Source organism: Phragmites australis, chromosome 13, assembly GCF_958298935.1.
Source record: "Phragmites australis chromosome 13, lpPhrAust1.1, whole genome shotgun sequence".
In the NCBI taxonomy this organism is placed as follows: domain Eukaryota; kingdom Viridiplantae; phylum Streptophyta; class Magnoliopsida; order Poales; family Poaceae; genus Phragmites; species Phragmites australis.
In genome coordinates, this window is record NC_084933.1 from 24,747,833 (window position 1) to 24,770,613 (window position 22,781).

General features: G+C 43.9%; 3 protein-coding genes across 8 annotated transcripts; 1 reads left to right on the top strand and 2 right to left on the bottom strand.

Moving 5' to 3' along the window:
• Window positions 1-352: 352 nt before the first annotated feature.
• LOC133888112 (NAC domain-containing protein 58-like) lies at window positions 353-7,298 on the bottom strand. Of its 4 annotated transcripts, XR_009903712.1 has the most exons (11): window positions 7,011-7,298; window positions 6,629-6,691; window positions 6,093-6,340; window positions 5,535-5,649; window positions 5,386-5,463; window positions 5,203-5,293; window positions 4,382-5,115; window positions 4,098-4,225; window positions 3,802-3,891; window positions 3,086-3,368; window positions 2,457-2,807 (listed from the first exon to the last, which is right to left on the bottom strand). XR_009903712.1 is itself a non-coding variant. In XM_062328239.1 (10 exons), exons 2-10 carry the CDS (start codon window positions 6,653-6,655, stop codon window positions 3,263-3,265), a joined length of 1,617 nt encoding a protein of 538 aa, XP_062184223.1. In that variant the 5' UTR covers window positions 6,656-6,691; window positions 7,011-7,298; the 3' UTR covers window positions 2,900-3,262. The 4 variants fall into 4 exon arrangements, 3 of the variants coding, with proteins under 3 accessions (XP_062184221.1, XP_062184224.1, XP_062184223.1); XM_062328239.1 differs by lacking the exon at window positions 2,457-2,807 and having other exon boundaries at window positions 2,900-3,368; XM_062328237.1 differs by lacking the exons at window positions 3,802-3,891; window positions 4,098-4,225; window positions 4,382-5,115; ... (4 more) ...; window positions 6,629-6,691; window positions 7,011-7,298 and adding exons at window positions 353-1,583; window positions 1,710-2,047 and having other exon boundaries at window positions 2,252-2,807; window positions 3,086-3,267.
• A 580-nt stretch (window positions 7,299-7,878) lies between these two features.
• Window positions 7,879-10,482, bottom strand: LOC133887810 (putative proline-rich receptor-like protein kinase PERK11). The gene is made up of 3 exons (XM_062327791.1): window positions 10,197-10,482; window positions 9,614-9,668; window positions 7,879-8,998 (listed from the first exon to the last, which is right to left on the bottom strand). Exons 1-3 carry the CDS (start codon window positions 10,422-10,424, stop codon window positions 8,556-8,558), a joined length of 726 nt encoding a protein of 241 aa, XP_062183775.1. The 5' UTR covers window positions 10,425-10,482; the 3' UTR covers window positions 7,879-8,555.
• Window positions 10,483-13,869: 3,387 nt separating this feature from the next.
• On the top strand, window positions 13,870-17,017 carry LOC133889079 (5-amino-6-(5-phospho-D-ribitylamino)uracil phosphatase, chloroplastic-like). Of its 3 annotated transcripts, none has more exons than XM_062329535.1 (2): window positions 13,870-13,998; window positions 14,176-17,017. In XM_062329535.1, the coding sequence occupies exon 2, from the start codon at window positions 15,992-15,994 to the stop codon at window positions 16,724-16,726; it is 735 nt and encodes a 244-aa protein (XP_062185519.1). In that variant the 5' UTR covers window positions 13,870-13,998; window positions 14,176-15,991; the 3' UTR covers window positions 16,727-17,017. The 3 variants fall into 3 exon arrangements, with proteins under 3 accessions (XP_062185519.1, XP_062185521.1, XP_062185518.1); XM_062329537.1 differs by having other exon boundaries at window positions 13,876-13,998; window positions 14,124-17,017; XM_062329534.1 differs by having other exon boundaries at window positions 13,880-14,779; window positions 15,403-17,017.
• Window positions 17,018-22,781: the final 5,764 nt, after the last annotated feature.

The following is a 22,781-nucleotide window of genomic DNA, read 5'->3' on the forward strand; positions in this document are numbered from 1 at the left end:
AATTTTAGCTTGGCTTTTTAAGGGCAAGAAACAAACAACCCAGCCTAATTCTTTCAGTCCAAATGTGATATATAGGTGTGACGATTTGTGAATAGAACTGACTCTCTTTAATTTAACCAATGACTATTTTTCAAAAAAATCGGCACCCCTCGTGATCTAGGCCCACCCCCGATTGACATGACAGCATTTTGATCTCTATTACCGAGCACATGAACCGGTGCGTGTGCTTTTAAGCTTGGGCGGTCTGGTGTTGGGGCGTGTGGTACCGTGTATATGTTGCCTCCAGCATGATAAACAGTGCAAGGAATTCCAAACTACAATGCACGAACTTTACACATATGTATATGCAGTATAATATCGCAGAAATAACCATGTCTTAACTTGTTCTTAAAAAGATGAAGAACGCAGTAACAATCTCCGATTCCGAAACTATGACTTCCGCTCAAATATCACAAACTCGGTGACAAGCTAACGTTTTTCAAGTCCCATCCGGGGTCTCCTCGATTCATAGCGGCCAAATCCGAAAAAAGTTGCCCGCCATTGTTGTTGCGGTCGCCTTTGCCGCTCCCTTCATTTGCATTCCCAGGCACGGATAACTTACTAGGCGCGTTGTCAGACGCCGGCTTCGCCTCTACTGGCGCCGCCGCACCGCCAGGAACACTCGTGGACGGGATCGCTGCACTGCATTGCTGCTGGCCACCTTTGAAAGGGTAACAGTTGTGAGGCGCACAAAACTGAGGATGAGGGACCACGGCGGCTTTGGCTCTCGCAGGATGATCGACACCGGCGTCGAAGCATGGCCGCTGCGGCTGCATGGGCGCCTTTGCCCTCTGCTGCTGCGCTGCGCCAGACGCACTGCCCTGTGCTTCCAGTGCTTTCAGCTCAGCTAACACTTGCGCGAGCACTCGGTGTTTGTTCATGTCGTCCATCTCTTCTTTGTGCTGACGCTGCTGCGGTGGAGGTCGCGGGGCGGGTGGCCGCGGAACCGGTTGGCCGGCTGCTATGTTCGGGGGACGCATCAGCATTGTCTGACCAAGAGAGTTGGGGGTGGTTGCGGTGGCCCGGTGCGGCGGGAATAGTCTCAACCCCGGCGGCCCCTGCACTGGTGCCTGGCCGCTGTATGGCACCACTACCGTTCGCCCGTTGTACTTGTACGTCAACATCGGTGGCCGCTGCGCAGGCCCCTGCAGGTGGTTATGCATCACCCGCGGCCATGGCATTGGGTGCGCGGGCTGTCCTGGAACACCATGGTACCCTGCTGCTCCGACTCCGATCGGCACTCGCATTCCACCGCCGCCCCCCGCGCCGAGCATCGGCGCTGGCGCTTCCGGGGCCAGGGTCGGCTGGGAAGCCCGCTTATTCGGCGCGATGGCGTACCCGCGCCGCCGCTCCTCCGCGGGCCTCTTGCCCGCCTGTCTGTTCGACGGCGTCGGCGCCGCTGTCCCTTGACCGCTCTCCATCACCGGCCCGGGTTGCGACGAAGGGGCCGCCCCCTCGCTCGCAAAGCTGGTTTCTTCATCCTCGTCTTCGTTCCATTTTGTCAATGGGCTCTTGTAAATCCTGCACGAGACGTATCTGTCCAACTGCATGCATGCAACTACTCTCAAGTTAGGACAGCAAATAGCAACTACCCTAACCATCAATTCGCGGGAAAAAAACAGTTCGAAGTTCGAAATAGAAGTAAATAAATAAGACGTTCCGAAACTGACCAGCATGCTGTTGCTGGTCTTGCCGCGGGTCTCGTCGCTGATCTTGATCTCGTACTCCGGGACGGTGAGCTCGTGCATCAGCCACTTGGTCTTCGTCTCGTTCTTGGCCGGGCCCAGGTGGTAGGCGAGGGTGTTCTCGCAGAACCGGATCGCGCCGCCCTTGCATAGCCTCTCCGTCGTCCCCGGTTCCGATTGGCCCGGCTTCGGCTTCTGGCCCGTCGATGGCTTCCACCGGCCGCGGTTGTCGGCTGTGCGCCGCGACGGTCTGCTCCCGCCCGCGTACTTGCGGGTCCTCGGCGACAGGAAGTACCACTCGTTCTCGCCCCTCTCCTTGTACTCTGCGGACGCGACGGGTACAGCCATGTGACCAGAATCAGGTCACCGAAGTGTAAAACACCTCTTTTTTTTGGCAAGTGTTAAAGACTAAGCAAGCAGCGCCAGCAATAGACTTGTAAACAAGCCAGCGAACCAGGTGCTTCATAATTCATACTACTAGGTAGAAAGGAAACGGAGATAAACAACGAGGGTCATGTCGTGCTTACTGTTAATCAGTATCTCCGGGTCGCACTCGTACACGTTCGCCTCGATGATGGCGTCATTGGGCACGGTCGGCCTGCCCTGCAGCTTGGGGAGGAGGTAGTATTCCACGAGCTCCTCGTCCGTCGGCTTGAATCGGAACCCCACCGGGTACTCGTCTTTCTCGTCGCCTCCCGCACCGCTCGTGCTCTCCTCTCCTTCTGCCATGTGGTAGGGAAGATAGACGACGGCACGACAGATGTATCGGAGTCCTTATTAGGCCACGAAACCATGAACTTTATATGCTGCAGATTTTTTTTGTCAGCCAACCTGGCTGGAGACAAACTCGAACACTAAGACGAATCGGTTTCGAGCTTCCTCCGTTGATCAATGTTGTGTGCAGGGTAGTAACATCCAGCTATAAAAAAGAAATAGTGTCCGTATTCGAGCTGTATTAGTCCCGTAGTCGCATACATACTTCCCGTCCGCCCCAAGTTTCACCCCTTTTCCTCAATGGAAACATCTCGAAACATCTGACTGGCTCCCGACCTCAGCCTCCTCTCCAGATGGACAAAATTATATCTGAAAGTCGGAATACATTATTTATTAAAACACTTCTACACCCCAAAAAAATGCAACAAAGATGCCATCTGGATTTGGCATCTTTAGGAGGCTAATCGAACGAATCAGTATAATGGGAAGAAATCATGTACAGTCCAACAATATGATGCGGCGCCGCAACGTTAGCAACTCTGACATCTGAACACCCAGGGAGAGCTTAGATATAGTCCATGTCAGCACACTACGACTAACGTTCTGCAGTTACCCTAGAGTACTAGACACATGCCAACGTTGCTCACCTGCCGTTTTTCTTGATTTGTCCCCTGAGAATCTACACGGCAACGGTTGCTGTCGTCCGCAACGCACAAGTTTATCCGAGTTGCCCCCAGACTGCCAGTCTCTGTTCGACCATGGCTTGTGTTCAGGCCTCTGCAGTGATAACATCCCGAGATGACATAACTGGAGCTACTCAGCTGCTATCGGCCCCGTGCGAGCTTTCGCCTCTTCCTCTCCTGCTCACGTCTCTCTTCTTCCTCAATAAGGCGGAGTTCCTCCTCATCCTCCTGTCTTGCAATCCTCGCGCTAAACAAGGAGGCAAGAACATAGGTAATTAAGATACAAAACAGAGGACATTCAGACAGGGAAGACTCAAGAATGCAAATTATTGACATGCCTAGCAATTTGACTGCATATGTTCTGTACTGCAAGTTTCTGAACCTTAAATGTGCGATGCCAGATGAGCTTGACTCTAGCCAAGCATTGTATGGCACAGTACGCAGCACAAACCCACCAAACGGCTGGTTAAGATACCAAGTTTATCTCGATCAAGTGTGTAGGCAATGCAAAATCTTGTGTATAAAGCATATAACTACATTCAATATATTGCCACCAAAAGTAACCATATCGTCCAAATCGCCATTTTCTTCAACTTATGCCGTTTTAACAACGAACTAGATGAAAAAAAGGGAAAGATTGATAGAAATTATTGTGTAAAAGTGAGGAAGAAAATCGATACCTTCTTTTCTCTTCCCTCTCTATAGTAGCAAAATCTGCTTCCATGTCACTGTCATCGTCATCTCTGCCTGAATATTTACTAGGATCATACCTGAGAAGAGGAAGCCAGAAATTAGAATCCAATTATCTTTAAGAAACATTATCGAACAATCGCTGCAACTAAGCAATGCTTAGTATACTCAGTTTGACAACCATGTTCAGTACAACATGGCAACTCATGTAGAAGTTGACGCTCACAAACACAGACCCAAATTTGACATCGATGACAAGAAAGAACACGTTGATAAAGGACAATACCTGAACATACTTCTGATCATTGCAAAGGGGTTTTCCTCATCTTCATCTTCATCAAATCTTCTTTTCACCACTTGCTTTCTCTTTGCATGATCATCACGAATTCCATTGGAAGAGATTGGGCGAGATGGCTACATGCACAAAGATAGAGGAAAAAAAATTAAGAAACAAAGGGAAACAACAGCAGTCCTGGCCAAATGAGATTCTACCCATATACAAGAAATGTGTGACATAGCAGTAAAAAGGAAAAAAAACTACCATATGATACTTTTTTTCATAAATATTACCATGGGTTTCGAGGGAGGGCGAATCTGCCTTTCTGCTTGTTTTACTCTATCATTTGCATGAACTCTTCTTTGATCAGAATATTGACCTTGCGAAGAAAGAGGCCTTTGCCCTTGCAACGGCTGAGACCTGTAACTTTGCGATTGTGGTCTGTGGATCTGTGAGGATTGCGATTTTTGACTCTGCAACGACTGTTGCGTCCTTTGACTCTGCAACGATTGTTGCGGCCTCTGACTCTGTGACACCTGCTGTGGCTTCCGACTTTGCAATGACTGCTGCGGCTTCTGGTGCACTGATTGATGTGGCCTCTGACCATGGGAAGAATGTTGTGGTCTTTGACCAGCTGACTGTATCCTCTGACTTTGCGAGGATTGTGGTCTCTCAATATCTGAAAAATGGTGCCTTGAGGCTACACTGCTCTTTCTCAGAGATGAATCATTCACATCCTTTGAAGGATGCTTATTAGCAATAGGGCCCTTGCTTGGAAGCTTTTGGCTTGTAGTTTTGCTTGCATTGGCCTGCTTGGATCCATTTCTAACAATACTATTCTTCCTCTCATTGTCAAGTGAAACAGCCCTTTCTCTGTTTGAGAAAGTCTCCTTTCTCATGGAATCTACCTTACTTTCAGCATGCTTTTGAGTTGATAATGTGTTCTTAGATCCATATCCATTTGACAATCGTGCAAGTTGACTCGTTGGTGCCTTGCTCTTTAATGCTGAATGCATCACCCCGCGATCTTCAATATCCAGAAATCAACCATCAGCATCTCCCAATCGAAGAAACTGGGAAGACCTTGTTTCATGAAATCAAAGTTCAAACTCACCGGCCTTTGGAGAGGATGGAAGGTCAGCATCATCTGAGAGTAGAAATGAATAATCCCGATTATCCTTGAGTGCCTCAGCCTTCTTCTTTGCCTGCAAATTGCAGGTGCTACGTAGTAAATACATCATCTCAGGTTCAGTATAGCGAAGATGCAAACGATCCAGTGAATGTAAATTCTTTATACCTCATTAAAAATCCTTAGTTTTTGCTGAACTCCGTTTCCTTTACTTTGCACTTTAGAGGATGATGAAATGTTGTCCCTCTGCGAAAAAATTCATTATAATTATATAATGCTATTCAGTGATAATCAGGATTAGGTGTAGTATTACATACGCCAGAAGGCCTTGGATCTCTCAAGACTGTGCTATGTAATTCTTTCATTGATCTTCTTTCTTCAATCACTCGTTGAGAAATCACTGACTTGGATGGTCCAAAGAAGGAGCCAAATCTACACGAAAAAGGTCATACACATTGAAGAACTCTGGAAATATAACAAGAACAGTGAAAGCAGGAAATGCAAAAGGAAAAGCCAGAAGCATAAAGTGTAGAAGCGATGTTAGCTTTTTCATAGAAAAGAAGAAAAGAAAAATACCCCTTACTGATTGACGCATGTCGTAACTTAAAAGAAAATTGGTTCACCATCACCAGAACCACACTTAAAACTGAATAAAAATTGCTAAGGTGAAACATTGAATTTTCCAAGTGCCACACAGTTTATTAAGTAACGAGTATAACTGGCAATTGGCTATGAAGCTCCGATAATTTTAAAATAGGAGGCATGTCAGAAGGAATCACAGAACGAGTTCCTCCCATGCAAGTCTGATATTTTCTGAATGGCATGAGCTCAGCGAGCAATCTTTCTTTTTTTTTTAAAAAAAAAAAAAGACTTACTTGTTCCTGGTTGGAGGTATCCTATCATGTAAGGAAGATGAGTGGCCAGCTGTGCTGGCACCAGCAGCCTTGGCCTTTCTCCTAATCTGCTCCTTTAATCGTTCTCTCAATTCAAGGATCTCCTTCTGTCCCTCTGTAGGTTGTTCCTCCTCAACGCACTCCTCCCCAGCACCTGAACTTTCCTCCTCATACTCATCTTGATCATAGTACTCATCTTCATACTCATCCTCCACTGTCTGATGGTAACCCTTCACGATAATTCATAATTGTCAGCATTATGGCATTATGAGACAAAAAAAAAGCATTGAGCTATTTCACTATTGTCAATACTACATCTACATGTTAGAACTACTACATTTACCTCAGAACACATCACAAATGAAGTGAGTGTAGCCTATCTCAATTTTTTCACATTCAATTAACTAACACTACATTCCCACGATATACTAATCTCACCAAATTTCTGATTTCTACTGCTTTTACGGATCATAAATGATCGACATTAAACAGAATAAAGAGACAAAGGTAGAGCTTACATTGGTGTGATACTCGTAGCCCCTCATTTCCGCTAGGATCCCGTCGTACCAGGATTAAAATCCCTGAATCAGAGCAAGAAAACTTCCATAAGTCTGCAGAGCTTTCAATGAACTTTTCAGACAATGCTCACGTTGAACCAATCAAGTATCCAATTGGGACCAAATACACATCGAACCGGCAACAATTGACCCTAAATTTCCTCCGCAAATGGGTCCAAACCATAGGTCAGCCACCTAATCGTTCAAATCCCGCCCCAGACGCGACGCAAGAAATGGCACATCTAGGGTTTCGACGGGGACAGCGCCGCGAATCTGGGACGCCGCCGCAGCAAAGCAAACATCGAAGCCAACGGAATCCGCGTCGCGGGATAGGGGGCCTCACCTCGGGGCGCCGAGCCGCGGCGTCGGCGGGCTGGGATTCGCCCGACGAGATGTCGCGCGACGCGCCTGGGTCAGAAGACGCCGATGGGGATGCCCGGGGCGGCTGCGGCTGCGGCGGCGGCAGCCGGAGGCCGAGGAAGCACGGGGCGGAGGCCGGGCTCGATTAGAGCCCGTGGCCAGCTCGCCGCTCGCGGCGGGGATCGAAGGAGAGGAGGGGGTCGCCGACTCGCCGGAGCAAAGCGGCGTAGGGTAGGGCAGCGAAGCTTTTGGCTACCTACCTGGTGGAAATGCGAGGGACGGTTAAATAAGCGTTCCGCTCTGTGCCGGGTAAGAGGAAACCGACGTTTCCGACGTAGTGACGTCACCGCGTTCAGATGTCTCCGGAGTCTCCGCATGGGCTTCTTTTTTTTTGAGAAGGCTCCGCATGGGCTTCTTGTTTCGGCAGCTGCCGCGAGGGGCCCAATCGCGAGCTCCGGCGTTGCAGGCCCGTTTCGTTGCCCAAAATACGGACGGAGCTGTCGTCAACACAACACCGAGCACGCTCCGAGGGTAGGAGAGAACGGAAGCTGGCTTGGTCCCCTCGCCTTTGACAAGAGAAGGCAACTGATGCAGCACAGTGCCTTTCAATCACTTCTGGCTTCTGAGTTCCAACAGGCAAGTCAGGCCTTTCAGACAGTTGAGATCCCGAACAGTCTTCCAATGCCTCTTCAACCAGAAACTTTCAATGGCTTTACCATCCGACGGTTGATGCTTAGCAAAGTAGAAAACGTTGCTGTAAAAAAAAAAGGAGAAACCAAACCAACGCCAGTAACATTTCTGCACTTGAACAGTAACTGCACAAAGCTGCAGCACAAGTTTTCAGCAGCATTCTCTCTGGACGGTGCACAGGTTAAGCAAGGTTGGGAAAATACAAAACTGAGGGTAGCATATAACAGGAAGTCAGAAACTTCGGAAGTTGTTAACAAGAACACACATCAGCTCTAATGCGCTACCTGCCCTTAAAGCGCTTCCTCTTTTTTTTTTAAGTACAACGCACACACACTCTACTCCTACAAGGGGAACAATCCCCGGTACTCACCAGCCTTCGCTCAAAACGAACGCGGCCGGGTGGGAAGGCGCCACAAAGGCCCGACCAACGTGCGAGATTCGGGGATCAATCCCGGGTGGCCGCTCCTCCAGCCGAGCGGGCGAACGAACCACCCGGGCAAGCGCAGGTTCGCATTAAAGCGCTTCCTCTTTGTACCAATTTCTGAACTGAAAATTACAACAAGATCACTTCGGTCGTTCGGTTCAAAATACAAACGACATCTTTTCATATCTACTGCTGATTGCCCCTGTAGTGCAACAAAAAGCATTCCAAAAGCCTATTGACACTGATGTACCTCAGTACCTTACCATGTTCTGGTGTCAACCAGTCATCTTTCTGGAGTATCATGTACTGTTCAGTTCTCCTTCTATCACAGCAACTACTAGGAAATACTATGTTATCCTCTGAAGATCTAAGATGACAGTAGCTGTTGATTGCTGGGACAGGAGGGATGGAATTTCATTTTGCAGATTGATGAGCCAACCACTCTGCTTTGGTCAAGCCGTAGTAGATTGCTTTGCTTCCAGGCCACATAAGAAAATTCCAGCCAATGGGGGATCCACCGATGACATAAGACCCTTGCAGGAGTTTGCCCTGCTGCTTCGTATAGTTTGTTACCTTACTTGGTCTGGCTTCCTTTTTAATCTCCACTGGCAACACTAACCTCGGTGCTGCAGCCTCTGAGTTATCAGGTTTGAGTGGTGCATTCCCACCTGTATTGTGCACAATATTTCCAGCCAGGCTTATCGGATGAACCTGATTCTTCTCTGCAGATGGGATTTTCCCAGCAGGCGTATCCTTGGAAGCTCTAGCTGCAGGTTTGACGAATGGTTTCACGGGCTCAGCAGCAGAGGACAGATCAAGCCGCATTTTCTTGGATAATTCCATTACATCTTTTATCTCTGCACGACATAAGATGAGCAGAGGGGCAGAAGGGTTGCATGCGCATGAGCAAATAGCCATATGTGTAAAATTATTCATATATAAGGCCCACATGCTCAAGAGGTCTACACCAAACCACACAAGACAAGGAGCATTATTGCTGGCCTTCTCAGATGCGTTTTTAAAGGAAGTTGTTTATTACTGTACTTGGAGATAACCAATAATTTAATTCAGAGTTTTATTCTTGCTTTTGCATTCATATTACAATACATACTGGCTTGTTGCAAATGATAGCTGCTTCTGAACACAGCATATAATTAAGGAGTACTCCATACAAATGAATAACAAGTGCTGAACACAATAAAGTATGTAAGAGAGGTGGCAGGGGTTTGTCAAGTGGAAGGCTAACGAATGTACAGTGTATTCACATGATAAATAGAAACCAAGAAATGTAACATACTAATGGTCACAGATATGTTAACAGCACTGAGGGTTACACACTCTGCATTTGCGAAGAACCAAGAAATGTCACAGTGCCTGAGGCTGTCATTTTTATGTCACAACCCAGAGAGAGCAGTATGGTTTTCTATAAATGATGATCAAGTAGAGAAAATGGTAATGGATCAAGCATTTACCTTTCAAGATCTCAAGAGCAGCATCTTTCTTTTGGGGGTCAGATGCTTGACAAACCTTCATAACAACAAAGGTAAACCGTTTCAGAACTGATTACTGTTTTAACCAGAACAAATGACATGACAAGCAAAGAATACACGGGAGAATCAGGTATTCAGATTGGCAAAAGTCCAGAGATATATTTCTTAAAAAAAACGTTGTGCAGTACCAGTGTACCACCTATCGAGAATGAAATGAGCACAAACATGGTGGGCTAATCTAATCACTTAAGTCCACATCCATCCCTTGAACTCTAATTTCCATTTTGTTTGAGTATGTACTTATCCTCATCAGACCATAAAATTTCAACTAGAAAGAGCACTGCCTAAGGACTAGTATGAACTATGAACCTCTGTTTCCTAGAAAAAATATGAACCTCAGCACAAACATTTCTATTCGAGCATCAATAAGAACTTCCACTGTTCCATTCACAACAGCAATACTATCGCCAGTGCTCTACCTGAAACATCGCAAGCAAAAACATTCTCAGCTCGCTGTTGCTATCGCTGAATGGCACTCGAGAATTATAGGGTTTGGAGTGGGGACCTGAAGGAACCGGGCGCGGAGGTTGACGACGGTTGCTCGGATTTTGTAGTACGGTGAGTGGTGAAATCCCACCTCCTCCAGCTTCCGCTTCTTTGGCGGCGCGTCGGACTCAGCGCCGGAAGGAGGAGGCGATGGCGCCTGCGGCGGCGGCGGCGGCGGCTGCTTCGGGTTGGAGGTGGTCGTCGATTCCGATGGTGGAGGCGGAAGGGTGGTGGCCGGGGTGGCCATCGCGGCTGCGTGGAGGTAAATAGAATGGGCGCTAGTTTGGATTGGCGCTAGGCAAATGACGATGAAAGGGTGGGGATCAAACTTTGCAAGAGCAGTTCCTATCTATGCATGTAGTATAATAGTCAATTCTTTTAATAATATTATCTATAAAATTAATATAGATCTACAGATAATATATTATAATATTATTGTATTTAATGAGAAGACTATCTATGGATTAAAAAATAGTATTTCTCTCTCTTCATTCATTTTTTCCTTCACATGAGTAAAAATTTGGTGTGACCTCATTTATAGCTAACTGAAAGCATCTTCAACCTATCCTCTAAATTTGTCTCCCTATTTCCTCCATATATGAAACTCTCTATTATGATTCTATCTCTATTTTTCAACAAGCTCCAACCCATTTCATAAATTTAGCTTCATATTCTCCACTAACCTACATTTTATTACTATCTTGTGTGGTGGTTGCTCAGATAGGAGCCAGAGCGCGCCAAATCTTGGTAGTCGAGGTGCTCGTTCGACAGGGGAGGTGGCAGTGATCGGGGCGCTTGGCCTCCTGCTCATCCGACAAGGGGAGGAGGGAGGGACAGTAGACGGGGAGGGGAGGCGACGGTCGGGGCGCTCCTCAACGTGGGCTAGGCTCCTGCTCTAGTAGCAGTATTGCTCGAGCAGTGGCCTGACTCGGGAGCCCTCGTGCTCCAACGGCGACGCCACCATAGCTAGCCGTGGGAGGCGTTGGGCGGCCTCCTACTCGGACGCGGAATGTGGGCAGCAAGGCAGACGCAGGAGGGCGTGGGTGCGAGGGCCCAGGAGAGAAGGTGCACGATGGCCGAATCCGTGGATAGCTACCAGCGCCCCCTCCCCAAAAGTAGCGAGGAGAAGCTGCTGGAGAACAATTTTTGGTCTTCAACCCCCAAGTTTGACTATAGGGAGGCATGCACAGAGTGGGTTGGAGTTGCTCTGACATGGTGAGAGGAACGGAGACATCTTAAGAGGTGTGTGAATTAGAAGAAGCTAATGGCTTTAAAAACTTCACAAGATAAACCTATCTTATTTTCTATCTAAATGTACTTTATATTTATCTAGTGTATCTATTCTATCGTTCAAAAGGTTTGCAACTTATAGCTAATCCTAACAAAATACTCTAAAAAGTAAACATACAAAGGTAGATTGAAAGAATATAAATATGGATGCATAATGACGGAAGAAAAAGTAAATTCAGCACAAGGATGTCACCTCTAGTCTATATTGAAGCTCCACCAAGAATATGCTTCCGATCAATACCCGGTCACGACTCTTGAGCCACCAAACTTCCAAAGTAAAGCCTCAAGCCGAATAAACCACCAAGCCACCAACGCAATGTCTCACCACTAGTCTCTCTTCTAGTCACTTGCCGCTGTAATCACTTTGGAGCTTGAGCCACAAAGGTAAGGGTCTTTGTGTCCTCGCATAATCATCTTGTCGCCGCTCCACACCAGGTTGGAGGGTCAACAAGTTTGAACAACTCCGGCTCAAATTACCGACGAATCATCAAGACTTCAAGACGTCGTCATACCACTTGGTATAAACTAGAATCACTACTTAATCCATTCTTCAAGTTGCAACACCTAGCTACAACTCACTTTAGTTATATAAGCACTAAGCACTCTCTAATCTTGTACCTAATTATCTTAGATAATCACTTTAAACACTTTGGTGGTTTAGATGTCTTCTAAAGTATCTTTGTATTTCTTTGGATTTCAGCACCTTCAAATGATCAAGTGGAGAGGTATTTATAGCCTCAAACTCGCCAACTAGCCGTTAACTCAATGGCTCAGAAAAGCTGTTAACATCGAATTATCTAGTGACAACAGTAGTACAATCACCAGAAAATCCGATGAGTATAATATCAAAAATTAGCCGTTGGATTACACTCAAAGTCATCCTAAACACCGAAAGTATAATTCTTCCATCATCGGACCATCCGGTAAGTACATTTTTCTTGTGACTTCTCTAATTTAACCAAACTTTTGTTCCGATTATAATGATTTTTTATGAATTGCATCCATAAAACTTATTAACATATATTATTGATAAACATGTTAGTCCCATGACTATATTATTATTAATCATAAAATTATAATCATAATTTAATATGACCATTTTCATTACACATGGATTGTTGAACACGCTCTTATAGAAATATAGCATTCTACTCGTGTTTGAAGGTGAAATACTTCACTTACAACTAGGAGCTGTACAAGTCCTCATCTAAGTCTAGACATAACTTCAGAGATAATTATCAATATACCATTAGGTATTTCTACATGGCATCATAGTTCCATAAGATATTTTAGCTATGTCACGATTTATATCTCTTTTACCCCACAAATCTCTAAGTCGAAGAGACTAAGTCATGAAGTTCGACATGGCATAGTGTCAATTTGTGGTCGTTACGTTATATGCCTGTCAGTCAGATAATCTTTACTAACTCTATTTTGTCGTTATAATCCGCGAAAGGTAAATGCTTCCAGCTACTTGGGTTCTGAATCAGAAATATATGAATGTTTTAAAGCCACCACAGTGTCAAATGAGGTTATAGTATGGAAAACATGTTACAATGCATTAAACAACCCACAAAGACGTGCAAGAATGTCCAATAGCCTGTCTCTTGAAGGTGATTGCTACGAGTAGTAAAAGAAGTTTTGATATGTTTGGTCAAGGTACCATTTGTCAAGTCAAAACTTAGTCATGCTTGTGAACTTCTACCTTAATTTGGTTTGATGTCACACAGCAAAGGCAAAGAGGAGAAAAATGGCTGCCGCAACTTAACCCTAGCTCAGTCACACACAGTGGCGGACCCAGGGCCCGGCGACCCTGGGCACCCGCCCGGGCTCCACCCCGACTCGCCTCTTTACTTCTATACAAGCTATAAGTAAATTCGTGATTTGGATCGGTCAAATTTTGGGCAAAACACAACTTATACGGGCACGGTCTGTATTTAGCCCAGGCTCACTGAAATCTCTGGGTCCGCCACTGGTCACACAGCAACACATCAATTTTAATCCGACTGCTTAAGAGAACAAATCAAACCGTCCATGTGTCAAAGCGACATGAATTTATATGTTCAACTTAATCACCTGACTCAGGAGTCTTAGAAACGTTTGCACTGCCTTCCTATTTTTGAAGCACTTTGTATTTCATTTTATTTTCTGTTGAAGTTAATTTATAGTTCTGTTTAATAGATCTTTAGCTCCAAAATTTATATAAAATTTAAAATTTGTAAAATAAAATAAAATGATTTAATTTCTAAAGCTAGAGATAATCGCTCCAATACGCCAGAGCGCTCCAAACATCACCATCCTCTTCCGGCCCAGCGCTGTCTCCGTGACAACTGGTCCCCGACTTTTCGGTCCCACCTGACATTGTCACAAAGCGGCCGCGGCAGGAACCAATGGGAGTCGGCCGCCCGTGTCCCTTGTCTATCCGGATGGGGCTCATCGCCACCATCCCAAGCCGGGGGGCGCCTCCTCCACTCCCCAGCTCCTGCCTCCCATCCGCAGCTCAGCTGCTCGCTCCTCCTCTTCTCCTTCAGGTTAATAGAGTCCTCCTGCTTTTACTGGATTCATGTAAATTAGCTTTTATTTGGGCTAAGATGAAGCATCCTGTTCTTTTTTCCTTTGTTCTTGGTTTGCTCACTGCTGTTCTTGAAACGGAAAGGGCTGTTTCCGTTGCAAGATTGCCCCTTAATGCTTCACATTTTGCTTTGCAGAGCTGGGATGGAGCTGATTGTTCATCAAATCATCGCGTGGTGTCAAGTCAGATTTGTAGAACTTATCATTTCAAGAAGTTTCTCCCTGCGTAGGCCGAGCAGATACATTTCAATCTGCGACTCTTTTATGCTATAGTGAACCTTTTATTCTGATACCTGTTGCAAGTTCGCCTAAAGTGCAGAAGGGATCTCTATAGTAAAACGTATCGTTAGGCACTTCCCTTTTTTCTTATGGTTTACTGTAGGTTCACATGGTGGTCGATCTGTAGAAATGCTTGCAAGAAGTGTGGCCATGCATATGTTTTCTTCCTAGGTTTCAAATATATTGCAAGAGGGAGAGCTAAGCTAACAAATCAAATGCTTCTACCACTCTAGCTAACTGATGGAAAAAGAAAGTCTCGCCCCATTTGCAGATTTCTTTGGTAAATATCGAAAAATAGACAACATACGGTACCGTATTTATCAAAATAGATAATATATTGGTATATTTATAAATTTAGTATGTGTATTCGATACCTCAAATTCTGAAAACCCAATTTCGACATTGAGACACCGGAAAAGCGTGGCCCAGGAGTATTCGGTGCTGCAAGTTGTGTGTGTACGTGTAAGTTTAAGTTTTAAATTTAACTCATGATTTTATTTGTGAGTATAAAAATTGTTCAAAAATTCTAAATATTTTTATAAACAAACTAGAACTCACTAGCAACCTGTTTTAATTAGTTTGATCTATTTAGTATTAGTGATTTTTGATATTTTTGTCCAAATAAGACTATTTTATAAATTCTAGTAATTTTTAATACCTCAACTAAATTCCAAAAATCTAGAAAAAATCACTAATATTCTTCTCATGTGATGTACTAATTTATAAAAATCTTTCCAACCTTAGGTTATTTGATGAAAAAGTGAGTTCCTTTGTAATGCTCCATTTATATGCATTTTTATCATTTTATGTGATATTCTCTTTTTAATTCAATTTGAATAAAAAAAAGTATACATTCATATTGATACATAGAAAAAAAAAATCAAAAATCACTAATATTATTCTTATGTGATGCACGATAAATTGACTACAACTACTAACATAATAAAGCCAGACACTTAAGAAGCATACAACTCAGGAATTGCGAATATATATTTACATTCATCTTTTTAAACCAGGTAGTGATGCGATAAGTTCTAATATTTATCAATTAAATATGACAAATGATATATCCTTTAAATAATCAGATAAGGAGCATGCGGTGAGGATGTCATCTCTCAAAGCAGGAAGAAAAAAAAGGAAGAAATGAAGTACAGAGACCAGGAAGAAGAGGCTTTATATTAATACGAGAGGTTGCCCGTCATTTTCAACTTGGTGCTCGCAAAAGATAAAATGGAGCGTGTTTGAAGTAATCTGAGAAACCAAGGTTTTGTGCATGTTTGAATTTTTTATTCAAATTGAATTAAAAAGAGAATATCATATGACATGATAAAAAAAACATATAAATGGAGCATTATAAAGGCTTAATATTAATATGAGAACCAAGGTTTTGTTCATGTTAATTTTTATTCAAATTTAATTAAAAAGAGAATATCACATGAAATAATAAAAATGTATATAAATAGAGCATTATAAAAAAAACTCACAGAAAACCTTAGAAATTGGTTCATAAACTCACTTTGTAATAATAAATGTGTATATAAATAGAACTCACTTTTTCACTGTGCTAGCTTTACAAATTGGTTCATAAACTTCCTGAAAACCTTAGCTGGCTGTTGGTGCAACCAGAAGTTGCTAAAATACCAGCCTCAAAGAAGAAAAAAACGGAAGGAAGAAATGGTGACTGGTAACCGGCTTGGTGTGATCTTGGAGTGGGAGGGAGTTGCTGTGGAAGTTGACGATCCAGACTTGGAGCCCCGGGTTTGGTATGTTCTGTCACTCGAAGAGGCAAAGTCTTTTCCTTCGGATGCAGTGCTGAAGAAAATTGAGGGAATGAGAACTGATCAGGCTATATCAGAAATCTTACGTTGGTCAGAAGATCCAGAAGAAATTCAAAGGTTGGCAGCACGCAAGGAGTTAATATATCAAACACTCCGAGGTGGATACTACAAGCTGCGACCAGGTGTTCTTGATTTCTTGAACACCCTTGTGGATTTTGACATTCCGATAGCAATCGCAGCTCCTCGCTCACGGATGATCCTTGAAGAAGGGATCAAAACTGTTGGTCTGCAAGGCTATTTTGATGCTATAGTTGCATTAGAATATTTCTGCCAAGGGAAACCCGATGGTGAGATGTTTGAGGTCGTAGTGGAGCTACTTGGTCTTGAGCCAGCTGTATGCATTGTGTTTGGTAACTCAAACTTGACTACAGAATCTGCACATATTGCTGGGATGAGGTGCGTGGCAGTTGCGAGCCAACACCCATCCTATGAGCTCCAAGCTGCAAACCATGTTGTGAGATGGCTTGATCAGCTGTCAATTGTTGACTTGCAGAGGATTGTTAATGGTGAGGCTATTGGTCGTGGGGGCAGAGAATCTGACATGGACATGGAAATTGTGTTCGAGGAATGATGCTTCTGCAAACATGGTGTACCAATATATTTTGTACTTATAACTCTGATATAACTTAATTAATGCATTAAATTTTGTAAACAGGTCAAGCAGTGCAATGAATCAGGATTAAGAGTAGTCCTGAGCTTGCATTAACTGCTTGGTTTTCCCGTGATGCATCACTGGAACTTTTTTAGCTTAACCACTTTTAGTCATTAGAAGTTGGAAGTGAAGAAACTCCCACCCTGTAACTCTTTTGCCTGGGCAGTATATACATATTGCCTTTTTTCTATTTTATTCCCCCAGTTTTCACAGAGATGAAAAGTGGAACTTTGAAAGTATTTCTCGTCAGTGCTGAAGGCATGAAGGAGAAGAGTAGAGCGCTCTTCATCGCTGAGCTCCATTATTGGGAATGATTGGTTCTGTGAAACTATTCTTTGCAGGGTTACACAAATATTACATCAATATTATTTGGCACAATTAATTGTCACAAGGAAAGTGTCAGAAGGTATTCTACTCCTTCCCTCTCCACCCTTGTTTTCATGACTATATGATTACGAATTTTGTAAAATTCTTGTAATCCTAGGAATCAGGCAAGTTAAACTTCCAAATTTCAAAACTTAATTTATCTTAGCCATTTATTCTTATATTTTAAAACATGACTCATGCTAACAAATTACATTTCAATAATAGTTCATTTTTGGGACAGGGAATAATGGTTCATTTGTATTTCCATTTCATTTTCTCTATGATGGGAGCCTGAGAGGGATTGCTTCTGTGCATACAGAATGCTGTAAGGTGTAGAGAGTTTATATTTGTACTGAATAGTACTCTTTACTCAATTTATGTATAAGACAAAGTTTATTGATAAAGTTTTGGGTTCAATATATGTGCTGGCGGTCAGGTCAGAACATTTTGAGCAATGTCCTATGGTTGTTTGATGCTACATGCTTAGAAAGACAAACATATGTTGATGATTTTTTACAAGTTTTCCTGTATTAGACCTTGTTTCATCATTAGAACTTGGAAGCACTATCTTGTCTAATCAAAGTTATACTTTCTGCATATTCGTGTACTTGGACAAGAGTGGCACTATTATCACAAGGTCTTTTTTTTTTACTTTAAGACATCACAGATACTTAAATACAATTGGTATTTAGATACGAAAATATGTAGGCATTGTTTGGTTTGTGGGATGGGATGGGATAGAGTGTATCCATCTTTTTTTTAGCTATTTGGATGCAGAGCGATGGGATAGAATTATTCGTAATAAGAGAATATTCTTTAAAGATTCGGGACGGAGCCGTTAAAAAAAAACGATGGAACACAATCGTCCCATTTCAAACATGATACTGACGGCACGCTCAAGGTACTAAAATGGATTCGTTCCATCATACTCACCAAACAAATATCTATATATAAATAAAATCATCCCATCCTCAAATTTATAAATAGAATCATTCTATTTCACCTCGCTCTCCAATCAAACACTACCATAATAAACCTTTGGTGGAATTAAAATGGCATATTCTTCTCCTCGTCTTCTAAATATAACAAAAAGGAAAACTATAATATTAAATTAATGGGAAATTAACTTCTCTGAACATCATCTAGCTGGTGGTGAGATCAAGTATGCAATACTAACGGCTACTTCTGTACAGTTTGGTTCGTCATTTGCTAGTGGATCCATCCTACAGTCCTACATAAATTTGTGCAGCGTACAGCTGGTCAATTTTAGTGAAAGCCAAGGAGATCTCGTCACATGAGAATCATACTTATGGACTAAAATTTTCCCAGAAACAAGCTTCGGTAAGTCTTCCTGAGAAAGGGAAGGTAAGGACTACACCATAGTAGCAGAAAGCCAGAAACAGGTATATAAATATATGGTCTAATGCTGCATTCAATCAAACGTGTCATAAGAACGGAAGCACCGCAGCTAAACCTCTTGGTATTGCTCTGAGGCTTCCTACAAACCGTACGCCAACACGTGTGGCAGGTAGAGTCTGTACCTTATTCACTTGCGTGGGCATGGGTGCCTGACTGCTCGGTGGAATATCTGACCAGAAACGGGCAGGGAGGCTGAAGGATCACTCGTTTCAGTCTTGGTTGCTTGATTCTTCACCCCCATGCCCCATCCCGATTCCCAACCGCGCGAGCAGACCGCTAAATGGCTGCGCGTGGAACGATGGAAGAGCGCGCGGCGCGGACGAGGCCGGTCGCGAGCGCAGGCGTGAGACGATCGAGCGAGTCGTGGGGCGCGTGTGAATGTGTCATCCGGTGCTACAGGCGTACAACCACGGTGCACGGCAAACTCCGCTCGGCACCCCGCGTGGTGGCACGTTGCAATTGCCATATCGGCGCCCGAGCAGGGGCGGATTTTGGGCCGCAATTGGGGCCGTCGTTTTTCCATTAGTTTCTATGGTCCAGGCTCAAACCATTTTTCCATTAGTTAGCCCTAGGCCTTCACTTAGCCCACGGCCCGGGCGCACGAGTAACTTTTCTCTATGGTTTTCTCTGGATTTAGACGCTTTTTTTTAGGTAAAAGGCGGCGCTTTATTAAACCAAACAAGAACGGTCAGTACAGATTATGGTCCGGATAAGATCCGGGACCTCATTACACCACACTGACTCGACACCATTCACCGCCGATCGAGCTAGAACATGAGCTGCCCTATTGCAAGATCTAGAAACATGTATAAACTTGATAAAAGAGAAGCCTGAAGCCATTGTTTTTATGTCGTAGACGATAGCACCTATTGTAGATCGGTCAGCAGCAGATGAGTTGATTCGTGCAATGAGATTCAAACAATCTGAAGCAACGATCAGGCTCAGATAACCAAAATTGTGAGAGCTTTGGAGAGCATATCTTGTAGCTAAGGCCTCAGCCACCTCAGGATCAGAGGTGTGATCTATGAAGATAGACTTTGCCAGCAAGACCACACCGAGATCATTACGAAGCACAAAGCCTGCACCCATACTGTTAATTTCCGAAAAAATGGCAGCATCAACATTGAGCATGGCCAAGCCTACCGGCGGTGGATTCCAATTAGGAGCTGATCGAATGGAGTCACACCTGGTGGGAGGTTTGATAGAAGAATGCTGCAAAATCATTTCAACATATATTTTTATCTTCTCTGCGACTTGACGAGGGTGCTGAGTAGGCTCTCCATTTCGGACAGAGTTCCTGGCAGCCCAAATATGCCATATTGTAACAGCAAAAATTGTAGCTTCAGTTGATGTAGCAGAAGTCAGCCAATCCAAAGTCCATTGTCTGATATTAGTGAAGCTCTTAAGTTTCAGTCTGACAGCAAAGCAAGATTTGATTTCTTTCCAAACATCTATTGCAAATGGACAGAGTAACATGGTATGTTCAATTTGCTCAAACCGATTGCAGAAACAGCATGCATAAGAGGCCGGGATAAAGCGATGCTGTAGCTGTGCACCTGATGGCAGGCAGTCATGCGCAAGCCGCCAAAGAATGATCTTCATTTTGTTGGGGCACTGCACAGCCCATAATTTCTTCCATCCTGCTTCAGTGATATTGATGGCTGAAGATGAACCCCTGCCATTTGTGCTATTGTCGGACCAAAATTTAGAGACCCGAGCATAGTTATAAGCAGACTTAACTGTAAAGATACCATTCTTTGTATGAGGCCAAGAAGCAAAATCTGGGCAGTCTTTAGAGCTGATGGGAATTGATAGAATCTTCTCAGCATCTCTTAGTTCAAAAAAGGTATAGACTTTTTCCTTGTCCCAAGCATATCTGTTATCAGACAAAAGGAAATCAACATGTTGACTATGTGGCAAAGGATTCACAGGGAAAACAGTATAGATAGGTGTGTTAGGAATCCAATTGTCTTGTGTTAGGGAAATACTTTTTCCATTTCCAACCCTCCAATGGACACCTGAACGCAGCAAATCCCGACCATGCATAATGCTACGCTAGGTATACGATGCCACCCTAGGACATGTAGCATTCCAGAAGTCAGTGTTAGGAAAGTACCTTCCTTTCAAGACCCAAGCACACAGTGAATCTGGATTAGTGAGTAGTCGCCAACCTTGCTTAGCTAACATTGCCTGATTGAAAAACACCATATCACGAAAACCCATGCCTCCTAAGGTTTTTGGTGTGGACATCCAATCCCAAGATTTCCAGTGCATTATCTTCTTGCCTTCCTCAAATCCCCACCAGAAGTTTGCGATGGGTCTTCTCATCTTTTCACAGATTGCCACTGGAATCCGAAAGCAGCCCATTACATACGTTGGGATGGCCTGCGCCACAGCCTTAATTAACACTTCCTTGCCTGCCAGGGAGATAGGCCTATCAGACCATCCGTTAAGTCGTTTCCATAGTCTTCCGGTGAGGAAATTGAAAGAGGTAGTAGGAGAACGGCCCACCCAAGCTGGCATTCCCAGATATGTAGTTTGAAGTGTCTCATTATGAACACCTAATCTGTTCTTGACCCTTTCTTTTACCTGCTCATCGCAAGACTGCCCAAAAAAAAATGGAAGATTTACTTATGTTTATTGTTTGTCCGGACCCTTTACAGTAAGTCTGCAATGTAGAATGGAGGGCAGAGATGGTTCTGTCATCACTTCGAGCAAAGAACACGCTGTCATCAGCAAATAACAGATGGTTAATTGGAGGACCATTTCTTCCATTTCTTATACCATGTAGAGTGCCATGCGAATCTTTTTGCTGCAACATACACGACAGGCCTTCTGCGCATAGGAGAAATAAGTAAGGGCTTATCGGATCCCCTTGACGAATTCCTCTGGAGGGTACAAAGGGGGCCGATAGATCTCCATTTACCCAGACTGCATATCTAACTGAAGTACCACATCTCATCACAGAAGTAACCCATTGTGAAGCAAAACCAAGTTTCAGCAAAACACCCTCAAGGTAGCACCATTCCACCCGATCATAAGCCTTCATCATATCAATTTTCAAAGCAAAGTAAGGGGTCTTCGATTTCTGCTTGCGAATAGATTGTAAGCATTCATAGGCAATCAAAACATTATCCGTGATCAATCTACCAGGGACAAATGCACTTTGTTGTTCTGAAACTATATGTGGCAAAAGATTCTTGAGCCTGTTTGATAGAACTTTGGAGGCGATTTTATAGATGACATTACATAGACTAATTGGCCGATAATTTGTAAGTCTTTCAGGATTATTCACCTTAGGTATAAGCACAATGGTGGAGTCACAAAAACCTTCAGGGATGGTCGAACCAGACAAGAACCCACGAATTGCAGCACAAATATCAGTGTGAAGAAGGTCCCAATGCTTCTGATAGAAAAGTGCCGGAAAACCATCAGGCCCCGGTGCCTTGGTTGGTCCCATCTGGAATAGTGCTGATTTGATCTCCTCATCAGAGTAATCCTCACAAAGAGTAGCATTAGCTTCTGTATGCACCCTTAGCGGAATGGCATCCAACACATCATGTAGAGACTCACATGTTTCAGTGGTAAACAATTGTTCATAAAACTCATAAGCCATAGTTTTCAAGGCTTCATGGTCAGCACAAATGCTTCCATCATCACGGAGCAGGAGTTTTATCTTATTTGTTCGGCGTCTTGCAGATGCCCGGGCATGAAAAAAAGATGTATTCCGGTCACCCTCCCGGAGCCAATCAACCCTAGAACGTTGTCTGACCATGATTTCTTCTCGCTCGAACAATTCACATAAGCGACGTTCAGTGATTTTCTCTTGTTCTGAAATTGTGCCGAGAGGGTCGCGCCTACGAAAATAAGCAAGTTTCTTCTCGAGCTCTTTAATCTCCTTCCGAACAAAGCCAAAGGAATCACGATTCCAATTCTGTAGGGTCTTAGAAAGCTTCAACAAATTGTCCCAAGTTGCTGTGAGAGACTGAGCTGGGCTCCTATTTTTCTCCCAAGCCTGATTAACAGTATTCATATAATCAGGTGCGCGGAGCCATGCAGCCTCAAATTTGAAAGATTGTTGCATGGCATGCATAGGCTCAGGAGCACCTTCACAGTTGAGAGATACTAACACAGCATAATGATCCGAAGTAGTGGTGATGATGTTGTCCACACCGAAGTTATTAAAGAT

Excerpts from the sequence above, each read along its gene's own strand:
- LOC133888112 (XM_062328237.1), bottom strand. The coding sequence starts at position 2,453 with ATGGCAGAAGGAGAGGAGAGCACGAGCGGTGCGGGAGGCGACGAGAAA. Across the intron at positions 2,048-2,251 it reads CCCGGAGATACTGATTAACA|AGTACAAGGAGAGGGGCGAG; the intron begins GTAAGCACGACA and ends TCGCGTCCGCAG. Across the intron at positions 1,584-1,709 it reads AGACCAGCAACAGCATGCTG|TTGGACAGATACGTCTCGTG; the intron begins GTCAGTTTCGGA and ends GCATGCATGCAG.
- LOC133887810 (XM_062327791.1), bottom strand. The coding sequence starts at position 10,424 with ATGGCCACCCCGGCCACCACCCTTCCGCCTCCACCATCGGAATCGACG. Across the intron at positions 9,669-10,196 it reads TCCGCGCCCGGTTCCTTCAG|GTTTGTCAAGCATCTGACCC; the intron begins GTCCCCACTCCA and ends GTTGTTATGAAG. Across the intron at positions 8,999-9,613 it reads TGCTCTTGAGATCTTGAAAG|AGATAAAAGATGTAATGGAA; the intron begins GTAAATGCTTGA and ends TATGTCGTGCAG.
- LOC133889079 (XM_062329535.1), top strand. The coding sequence starts at position 15,992 with ATGGTGACTGGTAACCGGCTTGGTGTGATCTTGGAGTGGGAGGGAGTT.